Here is a 25,581-nt window from a genome sequence, read left to right as displayed (position 1 = left end):
GACGAATCTAAAAAATGGTAGGCTTATTGAGTCGGCGATCTGGTCATTCTCACCCATGCAAATCAAAGGACCATCCTCATAGGCAGGAGTTCACAACTCACTTAGGATTAAGGTCATGTTACCTATGATCATTCTAGTGAAATGAAATTCTCAATTATGAATGCGTTATATAATGAGACTAAACATTTCGTGGTTCGATCTTATACAAACTCCTTTGTATAGAATATCCCTGCTCGCATGTCTAATACATGAATGATCAGGATCAGATTATTTGTAGCACATTACAACATTTGTAACGCCTACAAAGCGAACCATACTCGTAGTATCACCAGGATAAGGTACCCAGCCTTATCCATATACTACAGACCATTTAGATTATCACTTTAAACACGTCTCACTTGTATGTTTCCATATACATGTTTAGGTTACAATGATAACCATGGATCTTAGTTTATTGGTTTATGGTTAATGTAACTAAAATATTATATATTTCATAGACAGAAGTGAATAAAATATCATATACTATAAATCACAGAATGTTTGTTCATATAAGTGTTTACAAACTATAAGACCCTACGAGATTTAGGGCATCAACCCCAACACTTAGGACACTGTTCCCTAGACAAAATAACTTCATGTCCGAAAGAGAGTAAACCTTTCATGGAGTTCTGCATCGAAAACTTGACAAGCATCTTGTCAATATATAATACTTCAGACTGTGCCAGCGATTTGTTCTTTCGATCTCTAAAGATCTGAATGCCTATAATAAATTACGCCTCTTCCAAATTTTTCATTTGGAATTGGGTCACTAGCCAATTTTTAATTTCAGTCAGCATGCCTACATCACTTCCGATGAGTAGGATAGTCTACATACAATAATAGTAAAGCAATTGAACTGTTGATTATTTTCTTGTATACACAAGGCTCATCAACATTTTGATCAAATCCATAAGATTTGATCACAACATCAAATCTTATATTCCAAGATCGAGAAGCTTACTTCAATCCATAAATGGACCGATTGAGCTTACAAACCTTTCGCTCTTAACCTTGGGTTATGAACCCCTCAGGCTGCTCCATATAAATGGTCTCATCAAGATTGTCATTTAGAAAAGCAATCTTGATATCCATTTGCCAAATCTAATAGTCATAATATGAGGCAATGGACAAGAGGATCTGGATAGGCTTCAACATAGCAACGGGTGAGAAAGTCTCCTCATAGTCGCGTCTTTCAACTTCGGTATAATATTTTGCCATAAAATCTGTATAGCATGGAAGTCTGAGTGGCTTAGAAACCTAGTATAACCTTTATTGGGTAGAAAAGCTATTTCATGGAAGTCTGCAAAATAGACTTGTATAGCAAGGTCCACCATGAAATATGAATTTATAACTCTAGAATTAGCAGGATAAGAGTTTGAGTGGCTTAGAAACCTAGTGGGAGATGCATCATTGTGAGGGACATGAGTATGAGTGGCTTAAAAGTCTACTAGGAGATGTATCCTCATAGAGGGCATTAGTACCAATCTATTTGCACCGTGATTCACAGGTTGTCATAGGAATGACCAAAAATAGTATGTATGATGGCAAGAGGAGACATATATGCCTCAGGCATGGAGTTGTGAAAAAATTACTGAAAGGAGGATTATTTCATTGTAAAGTTTGAGAGGAATTTTGCAGATCATCTCACTAAAGGCCTAACAAGGAGAGTAATTCTAAAATTTTCTATAAGTATAGGAATGAAACCATTATGGGGTCCAGACTATTATCTGGGTGGTCTATTGCAATAGACTTGATGGTCCATAACCCTTTATTAGGGTGGTCTATTGCGATAGACTTAATGGCTTATAGCCCTTCATTTGGGTAGTTCTAATATGAACTTGATGGACAAAACTAAAACCTTTAAATTTTTCATAGCCTTTCCTTTAGGTGGTTCTGGTATGGACTTGATGGATAATTGTAAAATCTTCACAACTCAGTTTTTTAGTGGTTTGTCTTTGATAGACTTGATAAAGTTGGTCTTGGTATGGATTAGATGTGAAGTCTTCATATCTCAATTTTTGAGTGATCTATTGCGATAGACTTGATGAAGCAAGTAACATGATTGTAAAGGTGTGGCCGCCTTCTGTGGAAAAGTTTAAGGGTCTTTTTCTAGATCTTTCATGTTAACCTGAGGTTCTATGTGCGTTATCGTAGATAGCACGCTTTTATCGCATAATCAATGGAAATTTAAGGAGTAAAACGTGTTATGGGGATCTCAACCGTAGTTATTAAAAGTTTAAGAGGTTATTTCCCTACTTCACTATGCATCAATTCAAATTGTAAAATATTGATGCTTAAGTTTGTTCTCCTATCTTTGCTCAGAAACATTTTTAAAGTTTTAAAGTTTCAAAGTTTTCAAGGTTTTTAAGTTTTTTCTCCTGTTGATTTGCTAGACTAGTCATTTATGGAGCATTTTTGGAAATGACTATGGGTCGAGGCCCATAGTAAACACAAAAGTGAAAAAAAAACTAGCCATTTATGATCGTTGGAGATTAGCCGTTTATAGCCATTGAAAACTAGTCGTTTATAGCTATTAAAAACTAGTTGTTTATGGCCATTGGAAACTAGCCATTTATAGTCATTGGGAACTAGCCGTTTTCTTGTCCTTTTCTTCTTTTCTCATCTGCTTTATAAAGAAAAAAGTTTTGCAGGATCAAAGTAGAAATTCTTTGTTTTCAAGATTTCCAACCTTTACTTCTTCTCTCTACTAATTTCTGAGTAATTTTTCAATGATTTCAACCCGGTCTATGATGAGTGCACGTCAAAGATCTCGAGTTGTGTTAACCTTGGGGAGCAACCGACTTTAGTGATTTAGTACCAAGGTCGTGCCAATCTTGTTTTCAAGGCAGTGGGTTTATCCACGACACAACGATTGACATTCGATTTCAATAATAACAAACTCTATACACCATAAAAACCTTTTTAATATAAATTAAATTCTGGATACATTTAACAAAAGAAAGAAAGCCATTGAGCATAATTTCGTGTTGAACTTGTGATTGAAAAAATAAAAATAAAAGAAGCAATTAAAATTTAAAAAAAAAAAAAAAAAGAAGTTAAAACCATCACATTTTAAAGGTAAATGAACCAAAATAGACATATAACTAAAATGGATAAAATCTGACCCAGAAAAATAATAAAAATTTGACCAAAACAATATCTTTTCTGAAATTATGATAAATACAATTGACAAAACCTTACTAAATTTAGACAAGAAAATTAGGTATAATCATTTATACCTCATTTGATAATTATTTTATTCTTTATTTTTTTAAAAAAAAATTAAGCCTATAGACACTACTTCCACCTCCAAATTTATTCTTTTATTATCTACTTTTCACCAATGGTTTAAAATATCAAGCTCAATTTTGAGAACTAAAAAAAAGTAGCTTTTAATTTTTATTATTTTTTTTTAAATTTGGAATTTGGCTAAGAATTCAACCATTGTACTTAAGAAAGATGCAAATCACTCTAAAAAATGTATATGATATAGGTTTAATTTTCAAAAATAAAAATAAAAATCCAAATGGTTACCAAATGAGGCGTTAGCTTTTAGTTTTTGTATTTGAAAATTAAGGATTTGCACACTATTTTCACTTTCAAATTTCTTCATTTGTTATCTACTTTTTACTAATTATTTAAAAAGCAAGCAAAATTTTGGAAACAAAAAGTAACTTTTAAAAAATTATTTTTATTTTGGAATTTTGGCTAAGAATTCAACTATTATACTTAACAAATATGCAAACCAAGAAATGAAGAAGAAATAGGCTTCAATTTCAAAAACCAAAAATAAAAAATGAAATGGTTACCAAACGATGTCTAAAATTTTTAAAACACATGGTCCTATTTTGCAATTTCTAGTTTTTTTTAATTGAAAATCAATTATAAACCATATTAATCATAACAAAAATATATGGTAATATGTAATTCTCTTTTTTTCTTAATATTAACCATTTCTAGACACCATTAAAAAAATATTAACTATTTCTAATGTAGTTGCCATATAATATTTTGGCAAATACTGTTTTTAGTACTATTTTCTTTTCAAGTAGAACAAAAATTTAAAAGATAATTATTTTAAATGATAAAATTATAGGTAATATTTTCAAATATAGCAAAATATCACTATCTATCATAGACAATGACATTTTGTTATATTTATAAATAAATTGACTAATTTTTCTATATTTAAAAATATTTCTAATTTAAAATTGTCAATCTTAATAAAATGAATAAATATCTTCGTCGTTCAACTATTACTCGTATTCACCTTTTTCAACTTTCAATACAATAATTTCTTTAAGTTCAACTCATGATGAGAATTCAAAACGTTAGACTCCTAATCTTAAACGTTTATACTTTAACTAATTTAACTATACTATGGTTGACTTTTTAGTATGATAGAGATGAAATAATCAAAATCATTCAACTAATTTTAGAGGTTCCATTTATTTTTTTAATTTCTAAAATTAAAATCATACCCAAAAAAAAAAAAAAAAGAAAGAAAAAACACGGGAAATTCTGAAATTCAATTTTAGGAATTCGACTCATCCGCCTCCATGACTGGTTCCTTAGCAAGTAGCAGCAATGAAGACAAAGCCTCCACCTCGCTCTCTTCAATCTTCACATTCTTTCTTAGCTTTTCCAACGATTCCTTCAATTTCAAAAGCTCATCCAAATCCAGATCTTCAATTTTCATCAATTCTCCTCTCGATTTCATCTCCTTCTCCATCATTTCTCCCTTCTTCTTCTCCATTTGCAATTGTTTAACCAGATCGATCAGTTCCTCGTTCTTTTTCTTCGTCATTCCGTTCTCCCTCACCGCCGGAATCCGAATCGCCTCCGGTTCGCGATTTAGGTATCGACTGATGACGTCCTCAACATTTGGATTGCCGAACGAGAACGCCTTACCGCCGGGAGAGAAGACGACAATCGCGATCTCTAAACCACACAGAGTAGCGAGATCGTTCGCTTTCTTGAACAGACCGTTTCGGCGTTTCGAAAAGGTGACTTGTCTGCAACCTCTATCCTTTACCATTTTCATATCGATCTTTCGCCTTCCCATTGATAACGTAGTTTTAATTGACTTTCTATTGAAAATTTAACCGATCTGAGATTGATTCCTGAGGAGATCTGTGATTCTAATGTAATGGATCGGAAACCAGAGGGTTTTTTCTTCAATTGTTTCTAATATCGGATTTTTGGTGTCTGTTTTATACACATTGTTTAGTTCAATTTGTTCACTAACATGGAAGGCTTTTAAATCTCTTTCTAAATTTGCCTCGTTGTTGGAAATTTTGAGATCCTCATTATGTTCAAGGAGGCTTATAATGTCTCGGAAAATTTTACGAAATGACCCAACTCTATAAAACTCTTCTATGATTAATTTATTCCTAGAAACTTATGAACTACCAATTTTATCTCTAATTTAAAAAACTCTTCAAACCGCGTCACATTTCTTCTTCCTTCAACGATTTCGATTTCTTCGACTCTTCATTCAATATGTATTCAGTGCAACACCAACATTCCACTAACGCATTTATTCCTAACTAATATTCTACCAATAGCATTGAATAACATTGATATCAAGAATGGCCACTAACGCATTTATTCCTAACTAATATTTTACCAATAGCATTGAATAACATTGATATCAAGAATGGAAGGTCACCCTCAGTTATTCATTTTTCATCGAACGCTTTTCATTCTTCTATTGTTCTCTCAGAGTTTCAGTACAACATCCTCATTATCAATCATTTTCATCTTTGTTCATTTCATTGTATCTTTGGGTATAGAAGGAGATTTTTTCGTCAAATCCAAAACGGAGAGAATGTAAGTGATATTCTACAGTATTTCTTGTCCCCCAGGTCATTTAGTATTGAATGAACGATTGTATAGCAATATATAGATGGTTTATTATAATATAAATGCTTGTTTAGTATTATATGAACGATTGTTTTGTATTATATAAAAGATTGTTTAGTATTATATAAATAATCTTTTATATTCTACTTCATGATCGTGTAGTATAAAGGATCATGTATATAATACTGAACAATCGTAGTATATACGCGATCGCTTATACAATTTTAAGTGAACACTTATAAATATTTGGATGATCATTAATCAATTACTAAGCAATTTCTTAAGATTTGATTAAGTATTGCTTAAAATTTGCTAATCCAATTGCAGATCAATGATGCTACTTCGCATCTTTGTACAATTTGGTAGGGAATGAGACCAATCGAGAAGCAATTATGTTAGAGGTCATATGAAATATTTGAAGGTCGGAAAGATATAACAGTTGGTGAATTAGTGAATATTATGCACCAACGATTGAATATCGATTCAGATATATTTTATATACACATCAAATATTGCTATAATCTGTTGGTCTCAACTTTCCCAATTGACATAGTCGACGATGAAGATCTTAGCTTCTTTTTAGAAGGCAGTGATGCATCCCGGATGGCGTTATTTGTATCATTTACACCTTGCGAAAGTCATGGAGTACACACTGAGAATATGTACCAACAATGCAATCCAATGAACCAACTCATTCCAATTAGTCAAAACTTTGGATATGCAACCACTCCAACACATAGTATTCCCACCATGGCTTCAATGGATGATCATATTGAGTCATGTAACTTGGGGGAAGATCGAAGTTAAACTTGGTTTGGTCACAACAATGAACCCAGATGTACTCCACGGTTTGATACTGACTATGGATATGAACAATCTTCTCCATTACATTCATGTTTCAACCCTACATGCTCTTGTCCCACTAGTTGTGATACCTTCGGTTCAAATGCATTCTACCATTTCAACCCAACCATTTGTAGATATACCCAGACCAGAGGGTCCATCGTATGACAACCTCATCACAATACCTCATGACTGTCTGAATGATGAGGATATAAAGGTTGGTCAAATTTTCCTTTTGAAATATGACTTGTCAGTTAAATTGTCAATACTTGTAATAAAAAAGAACTTCGACCGTTATTTTATGAGGTGGAATTATGGATGAAATGCGACGATGAAAATGCGTTGAGTACTCAAGTTTTCTCAGTGGAATCCAAGTGTAAACCCCACTGAGTTTCCTGGTAAGTCCATGGTCGAACTCAAGGACTTGGGAAAACAATATGCGGTGGTAATTTTTCAGAAGATTTTGCAGTAACCAAATAAATCAAGTAGTTGTTGAGATTGTTGTTGCGGTAATAAAAATAAACAAATGTGGCGGAGTTTCGAAAAGAGTTGATAAAACGGAAGATGCGATGAGTATACGGTGAATGGGTAGAGAAAGGTTTCGGCCAACACTTCCTAAGATGCGTTCATGCTATGTGATCATACAACACATATACAATAGTAAACCATCTCTCGATGGGAATGCTACGACTTCTAATGCTAGAACGCATGCGATATATGCAATAAGTCTATAGGACCTACACATAAGCCTCTATTCTTATTTATGCGATGACAAAATGACACACACATAAATAAGGCGATCACATAATATCATATCTATCTCTAGGGTGCATGCAATACAGGTTGACAAACAGAGCTTATCTCTAAGTCCCTATCTCTTGTTTATGCAGTTCTAATCTTGCTCTCTCGAGTCTAGATTCTAACCTAGCTCTCTCAAGTCTTAGGTTCTTTCTTTAGACTCTCTCTCGAGTAGCTCTAAAGGGATGTTGGGCACAGCATAAAACAAGATAATTGCAAACAATGAAGATCCTAGGTCATATTAGCTTAGTTCATCTCAACCCATTCGATAAGTTTAGCTACTCATGCGTGCTAAGAGAGTGAACAGATGTAGTTAAAGAACTTCCATTGTATAAATATAAAGTTGAAGTACAAAATAACAATGCAAGAAGAGAATAAAGAGCTTGGTAGCAATCTCTTGCTTCCCAGGCTTTTACACTATTTTTTCTATTCTTGTTCAAAAGATAATCTCTCTCTTGTGAGAGTCGGCTCGCTCTCTACTTTCTACGCCTCTGGGTTCTTTCTCGAGTTTCCCTGAGCGATCTTCCGGCGTCTCTACCCTTCTCTCGCTCCGCCTTAAAAATAAAAGAAAACTATGAACACGGCTAAAGCTATGAACAAAGATTTACTGAATTCTGAACTCGTGAACCCCTTTTCTGAAGGATGCCTTCGGTATTTATAGAGCTTCGGGGTGAAGGGCGACTTCTCTCTTATGATTGTACAGATGGGATGGCTTTAATTCTCTGACTGATGCGCCGAATATTTTTCACCAAAAAGCTGAATGTACTTATTATCGTTAGCGGCATGTCAACTTAATTCGGATTCGACCGTCATCAGCTTTCTGTCCCATCGTGATTAATTATGCCTTTCACCCAGATGCACCCACCAAGTTGTGATGGCTCTATACGGCAATCCTTCTTGAGCAGATGTTTGCAAACACAAATCACCGCAAAGTCTTGCGGTAATGCTGCGTTCGACCGTTGATTTCTTGCGATCGCACTTTTCGCCTTGCGCCAACGCATATTCTGCATAAAAATATAAAAATTAACCGTTTCTATGCGATGAACGCATACGACTGCAATGTTATGAACTTAATGCTTTTTGGACGCAACCTAACATATTTTATCAATTGAAGCCAACATTGTTTAAGAACTTAGCACTGTAATAACGTGCATTTCTGCCCGTTATCAATTACCTTGTAAAGAAGCTAACGACAAGCTTGTAAATATATTTTTGTTCATATTAACCATAATCAGTAATTCGATCCTTCACAGGTCGTTTGTATTTACAACTAGGTCAAAATTACCGTTTTGCCTCTAAAAATACATCTTACTCCTTAAGCTCCTACTGATCCTCTATTGAACAATTGGTTTATAGTCCAATTAACCATGACCCTCTCAACCGTGAGAGGACGATGCCTCGTTGTTCAAGATCAAGAATCAATGTTTAAGAGAACAACCTATCTGCTAACCCTAAATTGGGTAGGAGCGAATTTCTTCTTGCATAACTATGTTTCCAACTATGTATCAAGTCTTATCCCCAAAATGGGAGGCTTATTAAGCAGTGTTGGACTACTCTCACCTATGCAGATCAAAGGATAATCCCGAATAAATAGGAGTTCGTAGTTAGCTCAGAATTAAGATCGAGTTACCCTAGGTCATTGAACTTGAAATAGTCAGTTTTAACAATAAACGGTTGTTATAAAGAAAAGTGACTATCTCGAGGATCGACCTTATGCAAACTCATTGCATAGGATGCCACCACTCACATGTCTCTACATGAATGATTTTTGGATCACTTCATTTTTATCGGTATACAAAATGGGTCGCATCCAATAGTGTCACCAAGATGAGGTACCCAATCTCATCCATATACTTATAAACCATTTTGGCTATATATTAAAACTTGATCCTCATGTCGCCACATAAAGTTAAAGTGTTCATATTATAGCCATGGATTCGTTTATTGGACTTTTATAATAAAATGCAATATCAATAACAGTTTATTGAATAAAATACTCAATAAATAACACTTTTATAATAAATAGAATATGTTAATAATATTTACGAACTGCAAGTTTTAGGAGATTCCCAACATTGAGGAGATTGTATTACAACGGTTGGTAAGAGTTTATCAAATCCATTGTAGGTATGACAAGATGACGACAAATATAGTAGAATGCCTCAATAAAGTGTTGAAAGATGCACGAGAACTACAAATCACGAAGTTCGACATACACATGCAATGGCATGCACAAATATTGTAACTGATCACGCAATGAGTGTTCTTAAGGAATCAGAACTGATGTCTAGAACATATCGTGTTTCTCCTGTGGACATGCATATAATTAATGTGGACGATGGATATTTGGGGGGTTGATCTACGTTCATGGACATATACTTGCATGGAGTTCAATTGCATGCAGATCCCATACTCTCATGCAATATCTACGACAACCCTTAGAAACATTAATGTTCAAACATTATGAGCAAAATAGTTTACAGTTGAATATGTGTTTTCTGCTTATGTAGAACCGACCTTCCCTATTGGACATAGACAAGAATGGAGTTGAAGATCAGATTTTGAAAACTTCGAACTTCTACCACCACGAAAGGTACCAAGTGTGTGTCGATGTCAAACTGTTAGGATACTTTCTATTGGAGAGGAGCCATAACAAATCCACAGGTGTACACGATGTGGTAAGAGAGGGTATAACAAGAAAATGTACAGACAAACATTATTAATACCTAGCACTGGCTCATCTAGGCTCGATGATATGTAATTTATGGACGATCATTTACTTGTGTATAAGTGATCGTGTACTTATTTCTATGAGATCGTTTACTTTTTTTATGAATGGTCGTTGACTTATATATATGCGATCGTTTACTTATATATATGTGATCGTTTAGTATTATATAAACGATCGTTAGTTACTTACAGACGATTGTTTAGTTATTTCTGTACGGTCGTTTATTCATGTTACTTCTTGTTGTACTTTTTTAATATTATTTGATTCAACATAGATATACAGTGCAAATTCATTTTAAAAAAATCAATTATAGATTACCATACATGTTGATTAGCCCACAACTGGGCAACGTATTGTTTCCTAAACAATTCCATATTATTCTGTTCTAAGAAATCCCTATCTGTATCCGTTACAAGATATTCTATAAACTCAGCACAAAAAATGTCAAAGTCAAGAGACTTGCCTTATTGGAGAGTTATCTTCAATCTCTTCACTTCCCATGACCCGTACTTGAATTTTCTATGTCGCTTGTCATATCTGACGGAAATCAACATCGAAGGTATTGATCTGGCCACTAACTGAAGATAACCATCATGTATATCACTATCTATGTAGTTAGACATTGAGTCAAATACGTAGATGGTGCACGATTCCAAATTGATAGTAAACATGAGCCAGTGTTATTTGATGTTGATTGACCCAAATTTGAAGTCAACCTCTGTCCATGATGGTTTATATTCTTCTTGTTGTCCAAGTACATAGTCAATGAAATAAGACGATCCTATTGGGATTGGTGTCCTAATTCTCCCGGAGTCTCGTTGTGTTGTAAAGATACACATTATTCATGAATAAAATAAGTGTTATTTAATTCTGGCATTTATTCAAATCCAATAAACTAAGCTCCTTGGTTATCTTATGTAAACTTAAGCATGTATATGTGATATACAAGTGGATCAAGTGATAACCTAAATCGGTCTGTAGTATAAGGATTAAGATGGGATACCTGATCCTTGTGACACTACGGATACGGCCCGCTTTGTAGAGGTTTGCAAGTGTTGTAAACTACTACAGATGATAGATCCTGACCATTCGTGTGGAGACGTGGAGTACAGGTGTCCTATACAAAGAGTTTGTATAAGACCTGGACCACGAGATGACTAGACTCTATATATAACGTCGTTGATACTAGAGACTTGCATCTCACCTAAACGACCATAGGTGACACGACCTCAATCCTGAGTGTTTTGTGAACTCATGCCTTTGAGGGCGGTCCTTTGATTAGTATGGGTGAGAGTAGCCAGATTACCAACTCAACATGCCTACCTTTGGGGACTTGTCTGATCTGAGAGTTGGGAACTCAATCCACAATATGAAATTCACTTCTTTCTCGATGTAGAGATAAGTAGAGAGATTGTTCCCTTAAGGGTCGATTCTGGGGCTTGAACATAGTAGTCACAGCTTCTCTTTGGAAGAGAAGACTCAATCATAGTAGGACTATGATTTATGTTCATAGAGGGATCGGTGGTACTTAAGGAGACAGATGTAACTACAGGGTCATAATGGTTACTGGCCCAGCTGTACTTACGAGCGATCTATGAAGCGTTGTCGCACTGCTGATTGGTTAGGATGGACACATAATATATCTGTAGTGAGGAGAGTTCCGTTTTCGGACTTTAGTGGAGTGCCTGGCAGTTAACGGATGGTGGATCCTGTGACTAAAGAGTTTAGTCAGTTATTCACGTACCGTTGGAGTTTCGAATCTACAGGTCCATGAGGTCCCCTTGGTAGCTTGGATTCTGTTGAGGATCAGTTTTTGGTGTTGATTTGAAATGTTCAAATTGACAAGAGGTATTTTGATTATATATGATATAATCGGTATGATGTATAAAATACATCTAGTGGAGGATTGATGTAAATAAGATTTACATTAAGTACCATGGAATAGAAAAAGAACTATGGTTTATATGTTTCATGAGATGAAATATTAAAACTATAAGATATAAATATGGTATGATAAGTTGGTTATAATTTATATTTATAATAATATTAATTATTAGATAATTAATACTTTTTCTTTTAAACAACCAAATGTAGTGGGTGGTTATTGGATCATGGTAACCGTGAGTATAAAGGAAAGCGGTTTCCTATTTTTTTTTTAAGAAGAAGTTTTCACAAAAGTTTGAAAAGTTTTTTGAGTTTTCTCTCCAGCGAAAAGAAACTCACGGAAGTCGTCAAGTAAATACAAATTTATTAAACAACGATTGGGTGAGCTAAACAATCGTGCAAGTGCGAGCTAAACGATCGTGTAGTGTTTACTAAACGATGCATAGCTTTGCTAGATGATCGCAGACCCAAGGTAAACGATCGTATAGAGTATGTACGCGACAGACCGAGATGGACGATAGAGCTAAACGATCGCATAACTTTTCCTAGATGATCGCATAGTTTTATTTAAACGATTGGGCATCGACCTATACGATAGGTCTCCGATTTCTCCCACTTGCCCAGTCGTGTACACAATCGTTGTTTCCTCCGTTCGTCTGCCTTACACCAAGTCCGAACAGAGCCTACCCTCTGGATTCTCACACCGAGAATACCAAGGTCGCCTTGTTGGTGGTGTCAGACTCAACTCTACACCGTCAAGATTTTCTGGAGGTCGTTCGTGGTGTTGCAGAGGAGTTCATGACCGAGGAGATCGTTGAGGATGAGCGCGAAGTGTTCGTGTGGTGTCGCAGTCGTGTAGATCGAGTGCTCTTGGTTGCGATTGTTCGATCAGAGTGTGCATCGGAGCGTGGAGACGCTTCTGCCGTTGTTAGTACAGTTTTTCCCTCTGTACATTTGTATTGTTCATGCTGTAATTTCTCTGTATAATTGTATAACCATTTGTTTGAAGTCGACTGTAAATGATTTGTTGATTCATGATTGTAATTTGGAATAGTCTTGCTTCCGCTGCTCACGAAAATTGTGAATCTGATTTCCTTCAATTTCCTTCATATCTGACGGAAATCAACATCGAAGGTATTGATCTGGCCACCAATTGAAGATAATCATCAAGTATCACTACATATGTTGTTAGATATTGAGTCAAATACATAGATGGTGCACGATTCCAAATTCATGGCAAACATGAGCCAATGTTGGTTGATTGACCCAAATTTGAAGTCACTATCCATGACCCAAATTTGAAGTCACTATCCATGAAGTAAGACGATCCTGCACAAAACCTCATGTGTGCTTCTTGATTCAAGCAACCTGCAATTTTTCTATCTTCCATTTTCGCACCTTCTGGCTGGATCTTGGAAGCAATTCCTTCTGGTGGCATTATTGCATCCTGGGGCAAAACAATGTGTAAATATAAAATTGAATGAAGAGTTATTATGATGTGATTTTTCATACCGTGAAGCTAAAATCAACCACTGTGAATCGGTACTTACATAGATCAGGTCTCGACTGCAACTTATGATGCACATGTACCAATAAGAGATCTAATAAAATAAATAAATAATTATAAATCCAGTTTTATTAGACGATCGCTTAGTTGTTCTTAAATGATCATTAAAGATTTACTACAAGATTGTTTAAGCATTTCTAACGATCGTTGAAAATTATCTAAACGATTGTTGAAAATTTTCTAAACGGTCGTATAATATTAGCTAAACGACCATTTAGGATTTTTTAGCGATCATTTAACATTTTCTAAACAATCATACAGAAATTTTATAAGATTTACAGAATTACTCACGTCCCCAATCACCCATGTGTTCTGTTAAAGTGTTTTGAAGAACCCCTTGTTTCGAAATGTATATACAATCGTTCGCTCCTCATTTTTAGTTATCAGATGCATTTTTCATTTTTTTTATGCATTCCACAGCTCATCCGGGATTGGAACAACGGGTCATAATCAGTAACGGTTCTTATGGGAAAGTCTGGTACCAAGACCAAAGGGTTGGGATTGATAACACATGTTGCTAGTTTCAATTCCACTACAGTTGCTTGTGATTGAGGCTCAATTACATGTGGTTGAGCTTCTTGGTAAGATTTTGAAGGTGATTGAGGGTGTAGATCACTTAAAAATGGTTGAGATCACTTGGAAGAGATGGTTGATGATCACTTGAAGGTGGCTGAGCTTATCCCTCTTTGTTACTAACCGCATGTGACTTTTTCCCCCTTTTCACATCTTCATGTGAAAACTTGGTTGATTTCTTCCTTTTTCGATGCTCGGGGATGTAATTTTTCTCCTACGTTTAAATTGTAAATCAGTTAGATAATAATGGCCTTACCTTGATTTAAATGTTAAGATTATTAATTTATACAATGGTTGTACCTTCATTTCAATGGCTTCCTTTAGAGGCACTGTCTATAACATTGGTTGGATCCAGATCGAAGTGGCCCCTAAGATTAAATGAATGTATGGGGAGTTTAAGTCTTTCATTGACTATTGCTTTCATCGTATTGTACTCAACAACCACATATTGGTCACTGATACATTTGGACTGCTCATCGTGGAGGGTTCATTCATTATTATTATCACCATCATCGTGAGTCCGTTCATTATTACCACCACCACCACCATCATCATTACCATCATTATTATTACCGTCACAAGTCCCTTCATTGTTATCCTGAACAAATCACACAAAATATACAAGTAGAGAAGATATTCTACACAATCGTTGAAGATAGTCTACACAAGTAAAGTCATTTCGTGGTCTGGTTTTATACAAACTCCTTTGTATAGAATACCCCTACTCACATATCTCTACATGATGATCAGGATCATAACATTTGTAGCACTTTACAACAATGGTAACAACTACAAAACGAGCCTTATTCGTAGTGTCACTAGGATAAAATACTCAACCTTGTCCATCTACTACAGACCATTCAGGTTATCACTTAAACATGATTTACCTATATGTTTTGTGTGATTTGTTCTTATCCATCTTAAACATTGTTATCTTAAACGAACATGTAGAATATCTTCTTTACTTAAATATTTTGTGTGATTTGTTCAGGATAACAATGAAGGGACTCGTGATGGTAATAATAATGATGGTAATGATGATGATAGTGGTAATAATGAATGATCGTGTATGTTTTTTGTGATTTGTTCTTATCCATCTTAAACATTGTTATCTTAAACGATCATGTAGAATAACCTTTTTTATTTGTATGTTTTGTGTGATTTGTTTAGGATAACAATGAAGGGACGCGTGATGGTAATAATAATAATGGTAATGATGATGGTGGTGGTGGTAATGAATGGACTCACAATCATGGTAATAATAATAATAATAATGAAGGAACCCCCCACGATGAGGAGTCCAAATGTATCAGTGATCAATGCTTGGTTGTTGAGCACAATACAACGGAAACAACAATCGATGAAAGACTTGAACTTCCTATACAATCGTTTAATCTTAGGAGACATTTTGATTTGGATCCAACCAATGTTATGGAGAGTGAAACACAAAAGAAAGTCATTGAAATAAAGGTACAACCATTGTATGAATTAATCATCTTTACATTGAAATCAAGGTAATACCATTATTATCTTGCTGATTTACAATTTAAATGTAGGAGAAAAAATGACCTTTCCAAGCATCAAAAAAGGAAGAAACCAACTAAGTGTTCACCTGAGGATGTGAAAAGAGGGAAAAAATAACATGCAGTTGGTAACAAAGAAGGAGAAGCTCAACCACCTTCAAATGATCATTAACCATCTCTTTTAAGTGATCCTCAACCACTTTCAAGTAATTCACACCATCAATCACCTTCGAAATCTTACCAAGAAGCTTAACCACATGTAATTGAGCCTCAACCACAAGCATCTACAGTGGAATTAAAACCAACAACAGGTGTTATCAATCCCAACCCCTTGGTCCTAGTACCAGACTTTCCCATAAGAACCATACTGACTACAACCTATTATTCCCAATCTCGGATAAGCTGTGGAATGCATACAAAAAATGAAAAAGCCATCTGAAAACTAAAAAAAAAAAAGGCGAACAATTATATATACATCCCGAACCAAGGAGTTCTTCAGGACACTCAGGACACTTGAGCAGAACACATGGGTGATTGGGGGGGACGTGAGTAATTCTGTAAATCTTATAAAATTTCTATACGATCGTTTAGAAAATATTAAAATATCGCTAAAAAAATCCTAAACGATCGTTTAGCAATTATCAAACAATTGTTTAGCAAATATTATACGATCATTTAAAAAATCCTCAACGATTGTCTAGACAATCGTCAACAATCGTTTAGAAATGCTTGAACGATCTTGTAGTAATCTTCAACTGTCGTTTAAGAACAGTTAAGCGATCATCTAGTAAAACTGGATTTATACTTTTTTTTATCATAATATAGATCTCTTATTGGTATACGTGCATCATAAGTTGCAGTCGAGACCTGATCTGTGCAAGTATCGATTCACAGTGGTTAATTCCAACTTCACGGTATGCAAAATTTCACATCATAATAACTCTTCATTCAACTTTATATTTACGTATTGCTTCCAAGATCCGAGCAGAAGGTGTGGAAATGGAAGATGGAAAAATTTCAGGTCGCTTGGATCAAGAAGCACACATGAGGTATTGGGCAGGGTTGTCTTACTTCATTGACTACGTAATTGGACAACACGAAGAATATAAACCATCATGGATAGAGATTGACTTCATATTTGGGCCAATCAACATCAAACAATATTGGCTCATGCTTACCATCAATTTAGAATCGTGCACCATTTATGTATTTGACTCAATGTCTAACTACATAGGTAGTGATAGACTTGATGGTTATCTTTAGTTGGTGGCTAGATCAACACCTTCGATGTTGATTTCCATCATATATGACAAGCAACATAGAAAATTCAAGTACAAGCCATGGGAAGTGAAGAAATCGAAGACAACTCTTCAACAGGGCAAGTCTTTTGACTGTGGCATTTTTTGTGCTAAGTTTATAGAATATCTTGTAACGGATATAGATAGGGATAACTTATAACAGAACAATATGGAATTGTTTAAGAAACCATACATTGCCCAGTTGTGGGCTAATCAATATGTATGGTAATCTATACTTGAATTTCTTAAAATGAATTTGCATTGTATATCTATGTTGAACCGAATAATATTAAAAAAATACAACGAAGAACAAGAAATAACATGAATAAACGATCGTACAAAAATAACTAAATAATCGTCTATAAGTAACTAAATGATCATTTTTTATAATACTAAACGATTGGTTATAAACAACTAAACGATTACATATATATAAGTAAACAATCACATATATATAAGTCAACAATCACATATTTATAAGTCAACAATCACTCATTAAAAATTAAAAAAAAGAAAAAGAAAAAGAAAAAAAGTAAACAATCTCACAGAAATAAGTACACGATCGCATATACACAAGTAAACAATCGCCCATAAACTACATATCATCGAGCCTAGTGGGCCAATGCCAGGTATTATTGATGTCTATCTGCACATTTTCTTGTTATGCCCTCTCTGACCACATCGTGTACACCTGTGGATTTTTCATAGCTCCTCTCTAATAGAAGGTATCCTGACGGTTTGATGTCGACCCGCACTTGGTACCTTTCGTGGTGGTAGAAGATCGAAGTCTTCAAAATCTGATCTTCGACTCCATTCTTGTCTATATCCAACAGGGAATATCGGTTCTGCATAAACAGTAAGCACACATTCAACTGTAAACCATTTTGCATATAATGTTTGAACATTAATGTTTCTAAAGGTTGTCGCAGATATTGCATGGGAGCATGGGATGTCTATGCAATAAAACTCAATGCAAGTACATGTCCATGAACGAAGATCAACCAACCCCTCCCCCTCCAAATATCCATCGTCCACATTAATTATATGCATGTCCACGGAGAAACACGATATAAAGTACGAGTGACTTATTTCTTGGTCCGATCTTATGCAAACTCATTGCGTAGGACGACCTACTCCTCATGTCATAACATGTACGAATTAGGATCACATCATATGTAGCAGTTTACAACTCTTTATAACAACAACAGAGTAGGCCGCATCCAATAGTGTTACCAGAATAAGGTACCCAACCTTATTCATGTACTATAGATCATTTTGACTATTTACTCGAACCTAATCCACTCTTATGTATCCACATAAAGTTTAAGTACTCATGTAATAGTCATGGGTCTTAGTTTATTGGATTTAGGCTTTCATGTATACAATTTATAAAATCAATAATAAGTTTATTGATTATAGAAAATGTTTATCATTTTACAAACTGCGAGTTTTTAGGACATAAAACCCAACAATTGCATATGTACATCGAACATAGAACCAACCTTGTAGCCACTCAGGTATATGCTCCAATAGCTTCGTGATTTGTAGTTCTCGTGCATCTTTCAACACTCCATTAAGGCATTCTACCATATTTGTTGTCATCTTGTTATACCTACAATGAACTTGACAAACTCTTGCCCATCGTTGTAATCCAATCTCCTCCAGATACCCATCACCCCAAGATATTAATGGAGCTTAGCTCAAAACATCTGAAACTCATACATTCTATAAGTTTTCGTTGCTAGGTAGAAATGTGGAATTATGTCCTTATTTTTTAATTTGTCCACCAAATTGTTCCGAATATGGTATATACTTAGGGCATGGAATGCATAAGTGAATATACTTGAGACAGCCTTTGCAACTGAGATGTGACGGTATGATATAATCATTAAATTCAAAATTTCTCCTAGTAAAGCCTTCAAATGAGTCACGAACCAATTCTATGATGCATCGTTCTTCCTATCTACAATACTGATTATATGTTGTCATTGCTATCAATACCTTTATATTTCTCGTACAAATGTGTCCCATCAACAATGATTACTGGGCGTATACAATTCAAGAAACCCCTAATACACGGACCAAGTGCCATGAAAACATACTTACAATAATGTTCATCTTCAACTTCAACCTCAAATATCATACACGAATTTGTAAGCTTAAGTGCCTCGCCATATGCTCTAACAATAACATATAATCCTTCTGGTGACCCTCATGCAAACACCAATCCATACTCTCTAATACGATAAGCCCGTCTGTAAGTTATATTCACTCCAAAATCTCGTCGGGCATCCTCAATGATATCCCTCGGGTGGTATATCTAACCAACTTGTTCGTATTTGGACTAGATTAAGTGTCCAATAACCCAATAATTTGCTTGTGGATGATTACATGGACCCTCCATTTGCTTTCCTCAATGATGCTCACTTAGATATTTGGTCACTTTGAAGGAATCGTTTTCTTTCAATTTTTTTTTTTTTTTTTTTTTTGCATGAACCCTCTATTTGCTTTCCTCTACTAAACACTATATAGTTAATATGCTCTTCGTTGATCTTTTACATGATAGTCGAAGTTCTTTTTTATTGCAAGTATTGACAATTCAATTATAAGTTATATTTTGAAAAGAAAATCTGATTGACCTTTATATCCTCGTTATTCAGACAGTCGTGAGGTATTATGATGGGGTTGTCATACGATGGGCTCTTTGATGGTCTGGGGTATATCTACAAATAGTTAGGTTGGAACGGTAGAATTCATTTGAATCGAAGGCATCACAACTGGTGGGACGGGAGTATGTGGGGTTGGAAATGTAAGGTGTTGGAGAAGTTTGTGGTCCTAAAGATTGTTTATATCCATGGTCAGTATCAAACTGTGGAGTACATCTGGGTTTATTGTTGTAACCAAACCAAGCTTCACTTCGATCTTCTCTCATGTTACATGGCTCAATATGATCATCCGTTGAAGACATGGTGGGAATATTACGTGTTGGAATGGTTGCATATCCGAAGTTTTGACTAGTTGGAATGGGTTGATTTGTTGGATTGCACTGTTGGTACATATTCTCAGTGTTCGGTATTCAGTCATTGGTGCATAATATTCATTAATTCACTGACTGTTATATCATTTCTGACCTTAAACCTTTCATATGACCTCCAACATAATTGCTTCTCGATTGGTCTCATTCCCTGCCAAATTGTACAAAGATGCAAAGTAGCGTCATTGATCTACGATTAGATTAGCAAATTTTAAGCAATACCCAATCAAATTTTAAGAAATCACCCTGTAATGGATAAACGATTGCTTAAAATTGTATATATGATCATGTATATACTACTAAACGATCGTTGAGTATTATATAAACAATTATTTATATAATACTAAACGACTGTTCAAATAATTCCAAACGATCGTTCATATAATATTAAACAAGAGTTTATATTGTAGTGAACGATCATCTATATATTGTTATACGATCGTTCATTCAATACTAAACAATCTGGGTGACAAGAAATACTATAGAATATCACTTACATTCTTTCTATTTCTAGATCTGACGAATGAATCTTCCTCTATACCCAAAGACATAATGAAATGAACAAAGATGAAAGTGATCGACAATGAGAATGTTGTACCAAAACTCTGAGAGAATAATGGGAGAATGAAAAGCATTCGACAGAAAATGAATAACTGAGAGCGACCTTCCATTCTTGATATCGATGTTATTCAATGTTATTGGTAGAATATTAATTGTGAATAAATGCATTGTTGGAATGTTAGTGTTGCATTGAATACATATTGAATGAAGAGTTAAAGAAATCGTTGAAGGAAGAAGAAATGTGAGCGGTCTGAGGAATTTTTTAAATTAGGGGTAAATTTGGTATTTCACATGGCCAAAAGGCCAATCATTGATAAGTTTTTAGGAAGAGATCATCCATAGAAACGTTTTTAAAGTTTGAGTTATTTCGTGAAATTTTCCACTAATCTCTCCGAAATTTCATATTTCGATTTCACTTCTAACTAAGAAATATGATTGAATGTTTTTTTATTTTTATTTTTTGTAAAATAAAATAAAATAATTAATTAATGTTTTCTTGTGTTTTAGAAGTTCACCGGTTCCACGAATACTCCTATCTCTCAACAAGATAGTGTGAGCGACCACATCATGAAACGAGCATAATTTAAATGACATATTATATTTATTAAGAATTAAAATGGCACAATTTCAAACTCTTTACCCAATTTGATTAAAGAAATCTCATGCTCAACATGTTCTAATCAATGTTAGAATAACTCAGTCCGAAACTTTAAAGAGATTTATATTTTAGTCAATCTACTTTAAAATAGAAAAATTTTAATCTCAATCAATTTAGAAAAAAAAAATGGCTTTTTTTAAGTTCATGAGGGGGGATTCAAACATTTTAGTTCTAGAATAAATGTACAAATATCTTGATCAAATGAATTGTATGGATAAAGTGAATTTGTATACTATTGTACTAACAATGACCAAGATATTAATTAACTTTTTAAAGGTTCATAAACTAAAAGATCATTTTTTTTCAAGTTATTGGATTTAACAGACCTATTGAAAGTTTAGATATCGAAAAGAAATAAATTAAAAAATTTATAAATAAGAATGAGACTTAAACCCAACATTTAGAAAAATAACATGATATCATTAATGATTTAATGCATCTTCTAAGGATGAAAAATGGAAAAAGAGTGCATACATCAATTACTACTGTGCTATGCTCACTATTTTGATATACAAATTATTATTTTTGCAAGTGATTTTTTATGTCCATTTCAATCCCTTCTTTTTCTATTTAGGTTTAAATACTATTTTCAATTTCTACACTTATATGTTATAGTATTTTTTTTTTAAAAAAAAAAGGGTTTTGGTCTATGTACTTTTAAAAACTTTTCATTTTAGTTTAACTTGCAAAAGTTTAACAAAAGTTTTGTACACAGTGAACATTTTGATACAAAATTATAACTATATTTGCTAACGTGAACGTATTGAACATACTTCTCTTCTTTTAGGTTTCAAATTTTCATATCCATATTTATTGTACTGACAAAAAAATTTGTAACTGTATTTTATAAAAATAGTTGAGTATAATAAAATCGAATGAACCCAAACATCCATATGGACTAAAGCAAACAAAAGCTAAAACATACCAAGATGAAAATAAACGTTTTGAAATTATAAGAATTAGATTGAACAAATTAGAGTCCGTTTGATAAGGTCGTTTCTCGTTTCTTGTTCTCTATTCCCTGTTTCTTATTTTTAAGAACTAGAAATAAGAATATGTTTGGTAATTTATTTCTTGTTTCTTGGGGAAAAAAAAAAGAAATAGAAATAAGACCTTGTTTGATAACTATTTATTGTTTCTCGTTTATCATTTTTTTCCTTACCTTTCTTTTTATTTTATTTTTCTCTATCATTGGCCACCATCTCCAACTATCACTGCCACCCAACTCCGGCCACCACCTCCAACTATAACCACCAATGACCACTGTTGCCGGTCAACTTTGGCGATCATCGTCACCTTTGACCACTACCACTGAGGGCCAACTCCAACCACCAACACGAACTCCTATGGCGATCATATCTTATTTCTTGTTTCTTGTATTTTTTCTAATATTTTTTTCTTATTTTATAGTTTAAATATAATTTATGTAAAATAAAAAATATATAGCATGTATTAAATTATAAAAAATAATTATAAAACATTAACATTATTAAATGCATACAAGTCCCAATGCAAAGTTAATAACTATCATATAATTGTTCCTATCTTTCATTAAAATTTGATTTGGTATATTTTTTCTCATTGAATTCATTTGTCTTAAATGATGTTGACTCAAATCCTACTCAATTATATATGTAAATGTTGTTGTTGTAAAATATCAACATGAACCTAATTAAATGTTTTAGTAAACAAAAATTATATATTACAAAATTCTATCTAGTTTCAAATATACTAAAAACAACAAATTTAAATTTAAAATAATATATAAACATGTATATTGCAAAGTTTAAAATTTAAATTTCAAAAAATATTTAAATATACATATTGGAAGTTTGCCATTTGAAAATCAAAATAATATATAAATTTAAATATTAAAAAATTCAAAATTCAAAATTCAAAATTAAAATAAACATATAAATATAGAAATATATATAAAGAAAAATAAATGTAAAAGAGATATGGCCAAATTAATATAGAAAAGAATAAAATATAAAAAATAAAAATTGTATTCCCTACGAATGAAACCTAGGACATACACCCATCAAAGAGACTTGAGTGCAACTGACTATTACTCCCAACTAGCCAAGCCAATATCTTGTATACAATAAAAACAAAACTAAATTAAATAGGAACGAAATAGGAAATTTCTCAAATTTGACCTCAATTTTTGAAACGTTTCTCAAATTTTAGAATCAATAAATGGGAAACGTTATCAAATATGTCGATTTCTTAAAAAATGAGAAACAAAAGCAGAAAACAAAAAATGAGAACGTCACCAAACGAATCCTTAATATTAAAATATTTTATTTATTTAATAGTTATGTTTACTTTATGGAACTTTGGCACATTTGGTTGGTACAATTCATATATGATCGATAGATTTTTCCAAGAGGGAAATAAAATAACTTTCAACTGATTCTCACGTTAGCTTCCCATTTTACACAAATACTATTAATGGGCCTTTATTACAATCCAGTGTGTGGCGCTCCACGGAGACATGCTGGACTTTACCATCGGATTTCCAGACTTGTGCATTTGCAAATGGTGAACGAATGGGATTTCTTGGTTTTTATTCCAATGGCAGATCAACGGTTGGATGGAATCGGATGGACCATTGGACAAGTGGCAGCTGATGGCTTGTGGTTAATTATTTTATATTTATGAATATTAGGCCATTTGGTTATAATTTTCGTTTTGATTTTTGATTTTTGGTTTCCCCCTAAATTTGATATGATTTTTTTATCTGTTTATTTTTTTTCTTCTAATTTTCCATTTTTAGAAAACATAAGATAAAATTGGCTTGACAACTCCTTTTTGTTTTTATTTTTATTTTTAAATTAAAGAGGTGAAGAGTTATTTAGTGAGGAACATACGGAAGACATGGAAATTCAAATTTAGAGACAGAGAGTAAATGTTTTAAAGAAAAGATTATAAATATAATAAATTTCGAGACATAAAAAAAAAAATTTAGAGGGATAAAATTAGATTTTGAATTAGAATATTAGTTAGACTTTATAAATAATATTAATTAGAGATGCATGAAGACAATTTAGAGGAAAAGTATATAAATCTAGGGAGAAATCAATTAAATGAAAATAGAAATTTTAGAGAGTAAAGTTAAGAGCCAGAGAGGTGCGAAAGGGAAGTGAAAGTTATATAAAGATAAACATTTAGAAAGATTAAAAAAAAAAAATAAAAGGTCATGCGGAGATTAAAATTTTGGAGAGAGAAAGATAAATAAAAATTACCGATAGATACTTTTTGGTTAGTGGTCGATCTATGACGTCATTTAAGGGACACAAATGCATGTAATATTTGAGGATTATGATCAATTCGATAACATTATCGTTTTTTTTTCTTGTTTCATGAATATTTGATGACTATTTATTGTTTCTCATTTCTCATATTTTTTTTCTACTTACTTTTCTTCTTCTTCTTTTTTTTTTTTCTCCTGTCAACCACCACCTCTAACCATCGCCCACCCCACCCTTATCGCCCAACTCCGCCTACCGCCCATTTTCGCCAACGCCTCTGACCATCTTTCTTGGCCACCTCCAACCACCATCATTGGTGCCCCTCTAGCCACGACCGCCCCTAAACTTTGATGGCCACCACCACCTTACGCCATTACGTTCGGTGGTCAACTCAAGCTACTATCTCTGACAACCACCACTACGAACTTTGGCGGCGACCACCTAAACAAACAACTTTAGCGACCATTATTTTAAATTAGGATTAGTTTATAGTATTTTAGCTGTCCTTTATAATATTAAGACATTAACAATATTATTTTTAGTATATAACAAACAAATAAACTTGTATATATAAACACGTTTGAGAAAAAAAATTGTCAAACACACGAGTGTTTTTAGTTAAACATTATTTTATTAAAAATATTTAAATGAAAATAACAATTTAAAAGGTATTTTTTTATAAGTTTATCTAAACAAACCCTAAAGGACCGTTTGGATTGAGGTTTTCTCAATGTCCAGGAATTAAAGATGTTTATATGTCTGGGAATAAAATTACTAGAAATCAATGATGACTATGTTTTGTTGTGCATGGGAAAACAATGTTTTGTGAATAGTATGTGTGGGAATTAAAGATAACTATATTTTGGTTGTTTAGGAAATGTTAACTTTTCCTGGAACAAGTAATACATGTGTTTTGTGTTGCATGGAAATATTATTAGATCACCCAAGTAAAT

At 33.6% G+C, this 25,581-nt stretch overlaps 1 protein-coding gene across 9 annotated transcripts; it reads left to right on the top strand.

The window, feature by feature from the left end:
• Window positions 1-4,528: 4,528 nt before the first annotated feature.
• On the top strand, window positions 4,529-16,643 carry LOC150034775 (uncharacterized). 9 transcript variants are annotated; one of them, XR_016531050.1, is made up of 5 exons: window positions 4,529-5,045; window positions 14,148-15,164; window positions 15,292-15,331; window positions 15,471-15,770; window positions 15,857-16,643. XR_016531050.1 is itself a non-coding variant. In XM_090316021.1 (3 exons), exons 1-3 carry the CDS (start codon window positions 4,599-4,601, stop codon window positions 15,866-15,868), a joined length of 759 nt encoding a protein of 252 aa, XP_090172147.1. In that variant the 5' UTR covers window positions 4,529-4,598; the 3' UTR covers window positions 15,869-16,643. The 9 variants fall into 9 exon arrangements, 4 of the variants coding, with proteins under 4 accessions (XP_090172147.1, XP_090172149.1, XP_090172148.1 ...); XR_016531052.1 differs by having other exon boundaries at window positions 15,292-15,349; XR_016531051.1 differs by having other exon boundaries at window positions 15,292-15,367.
• The last annotated feature ends 8,938 nt before the right edge of the window (window positions 16,644-25,581 follow it).

This window comes from Benincasa hispida, chromosome 8 (assembly GCF_027475165.1).
Source record: "Benincasa hispida cultivar pf3 chromosome 8, pf3_genome.v1.1, whole genome shotgun sequence".
In the NCBI taxonomy this organism is placed as follows: domain Eukaryota; kingdom Viridiplantae; phylum Streptophyta; class Magnoliopsida; order Cucurbitales; family Cucurbitaceae; genus Benincasa; species Benincasa hispida.
This window is presented reverse-complemented; position numbering and strand designations above follow the sequence as displayed.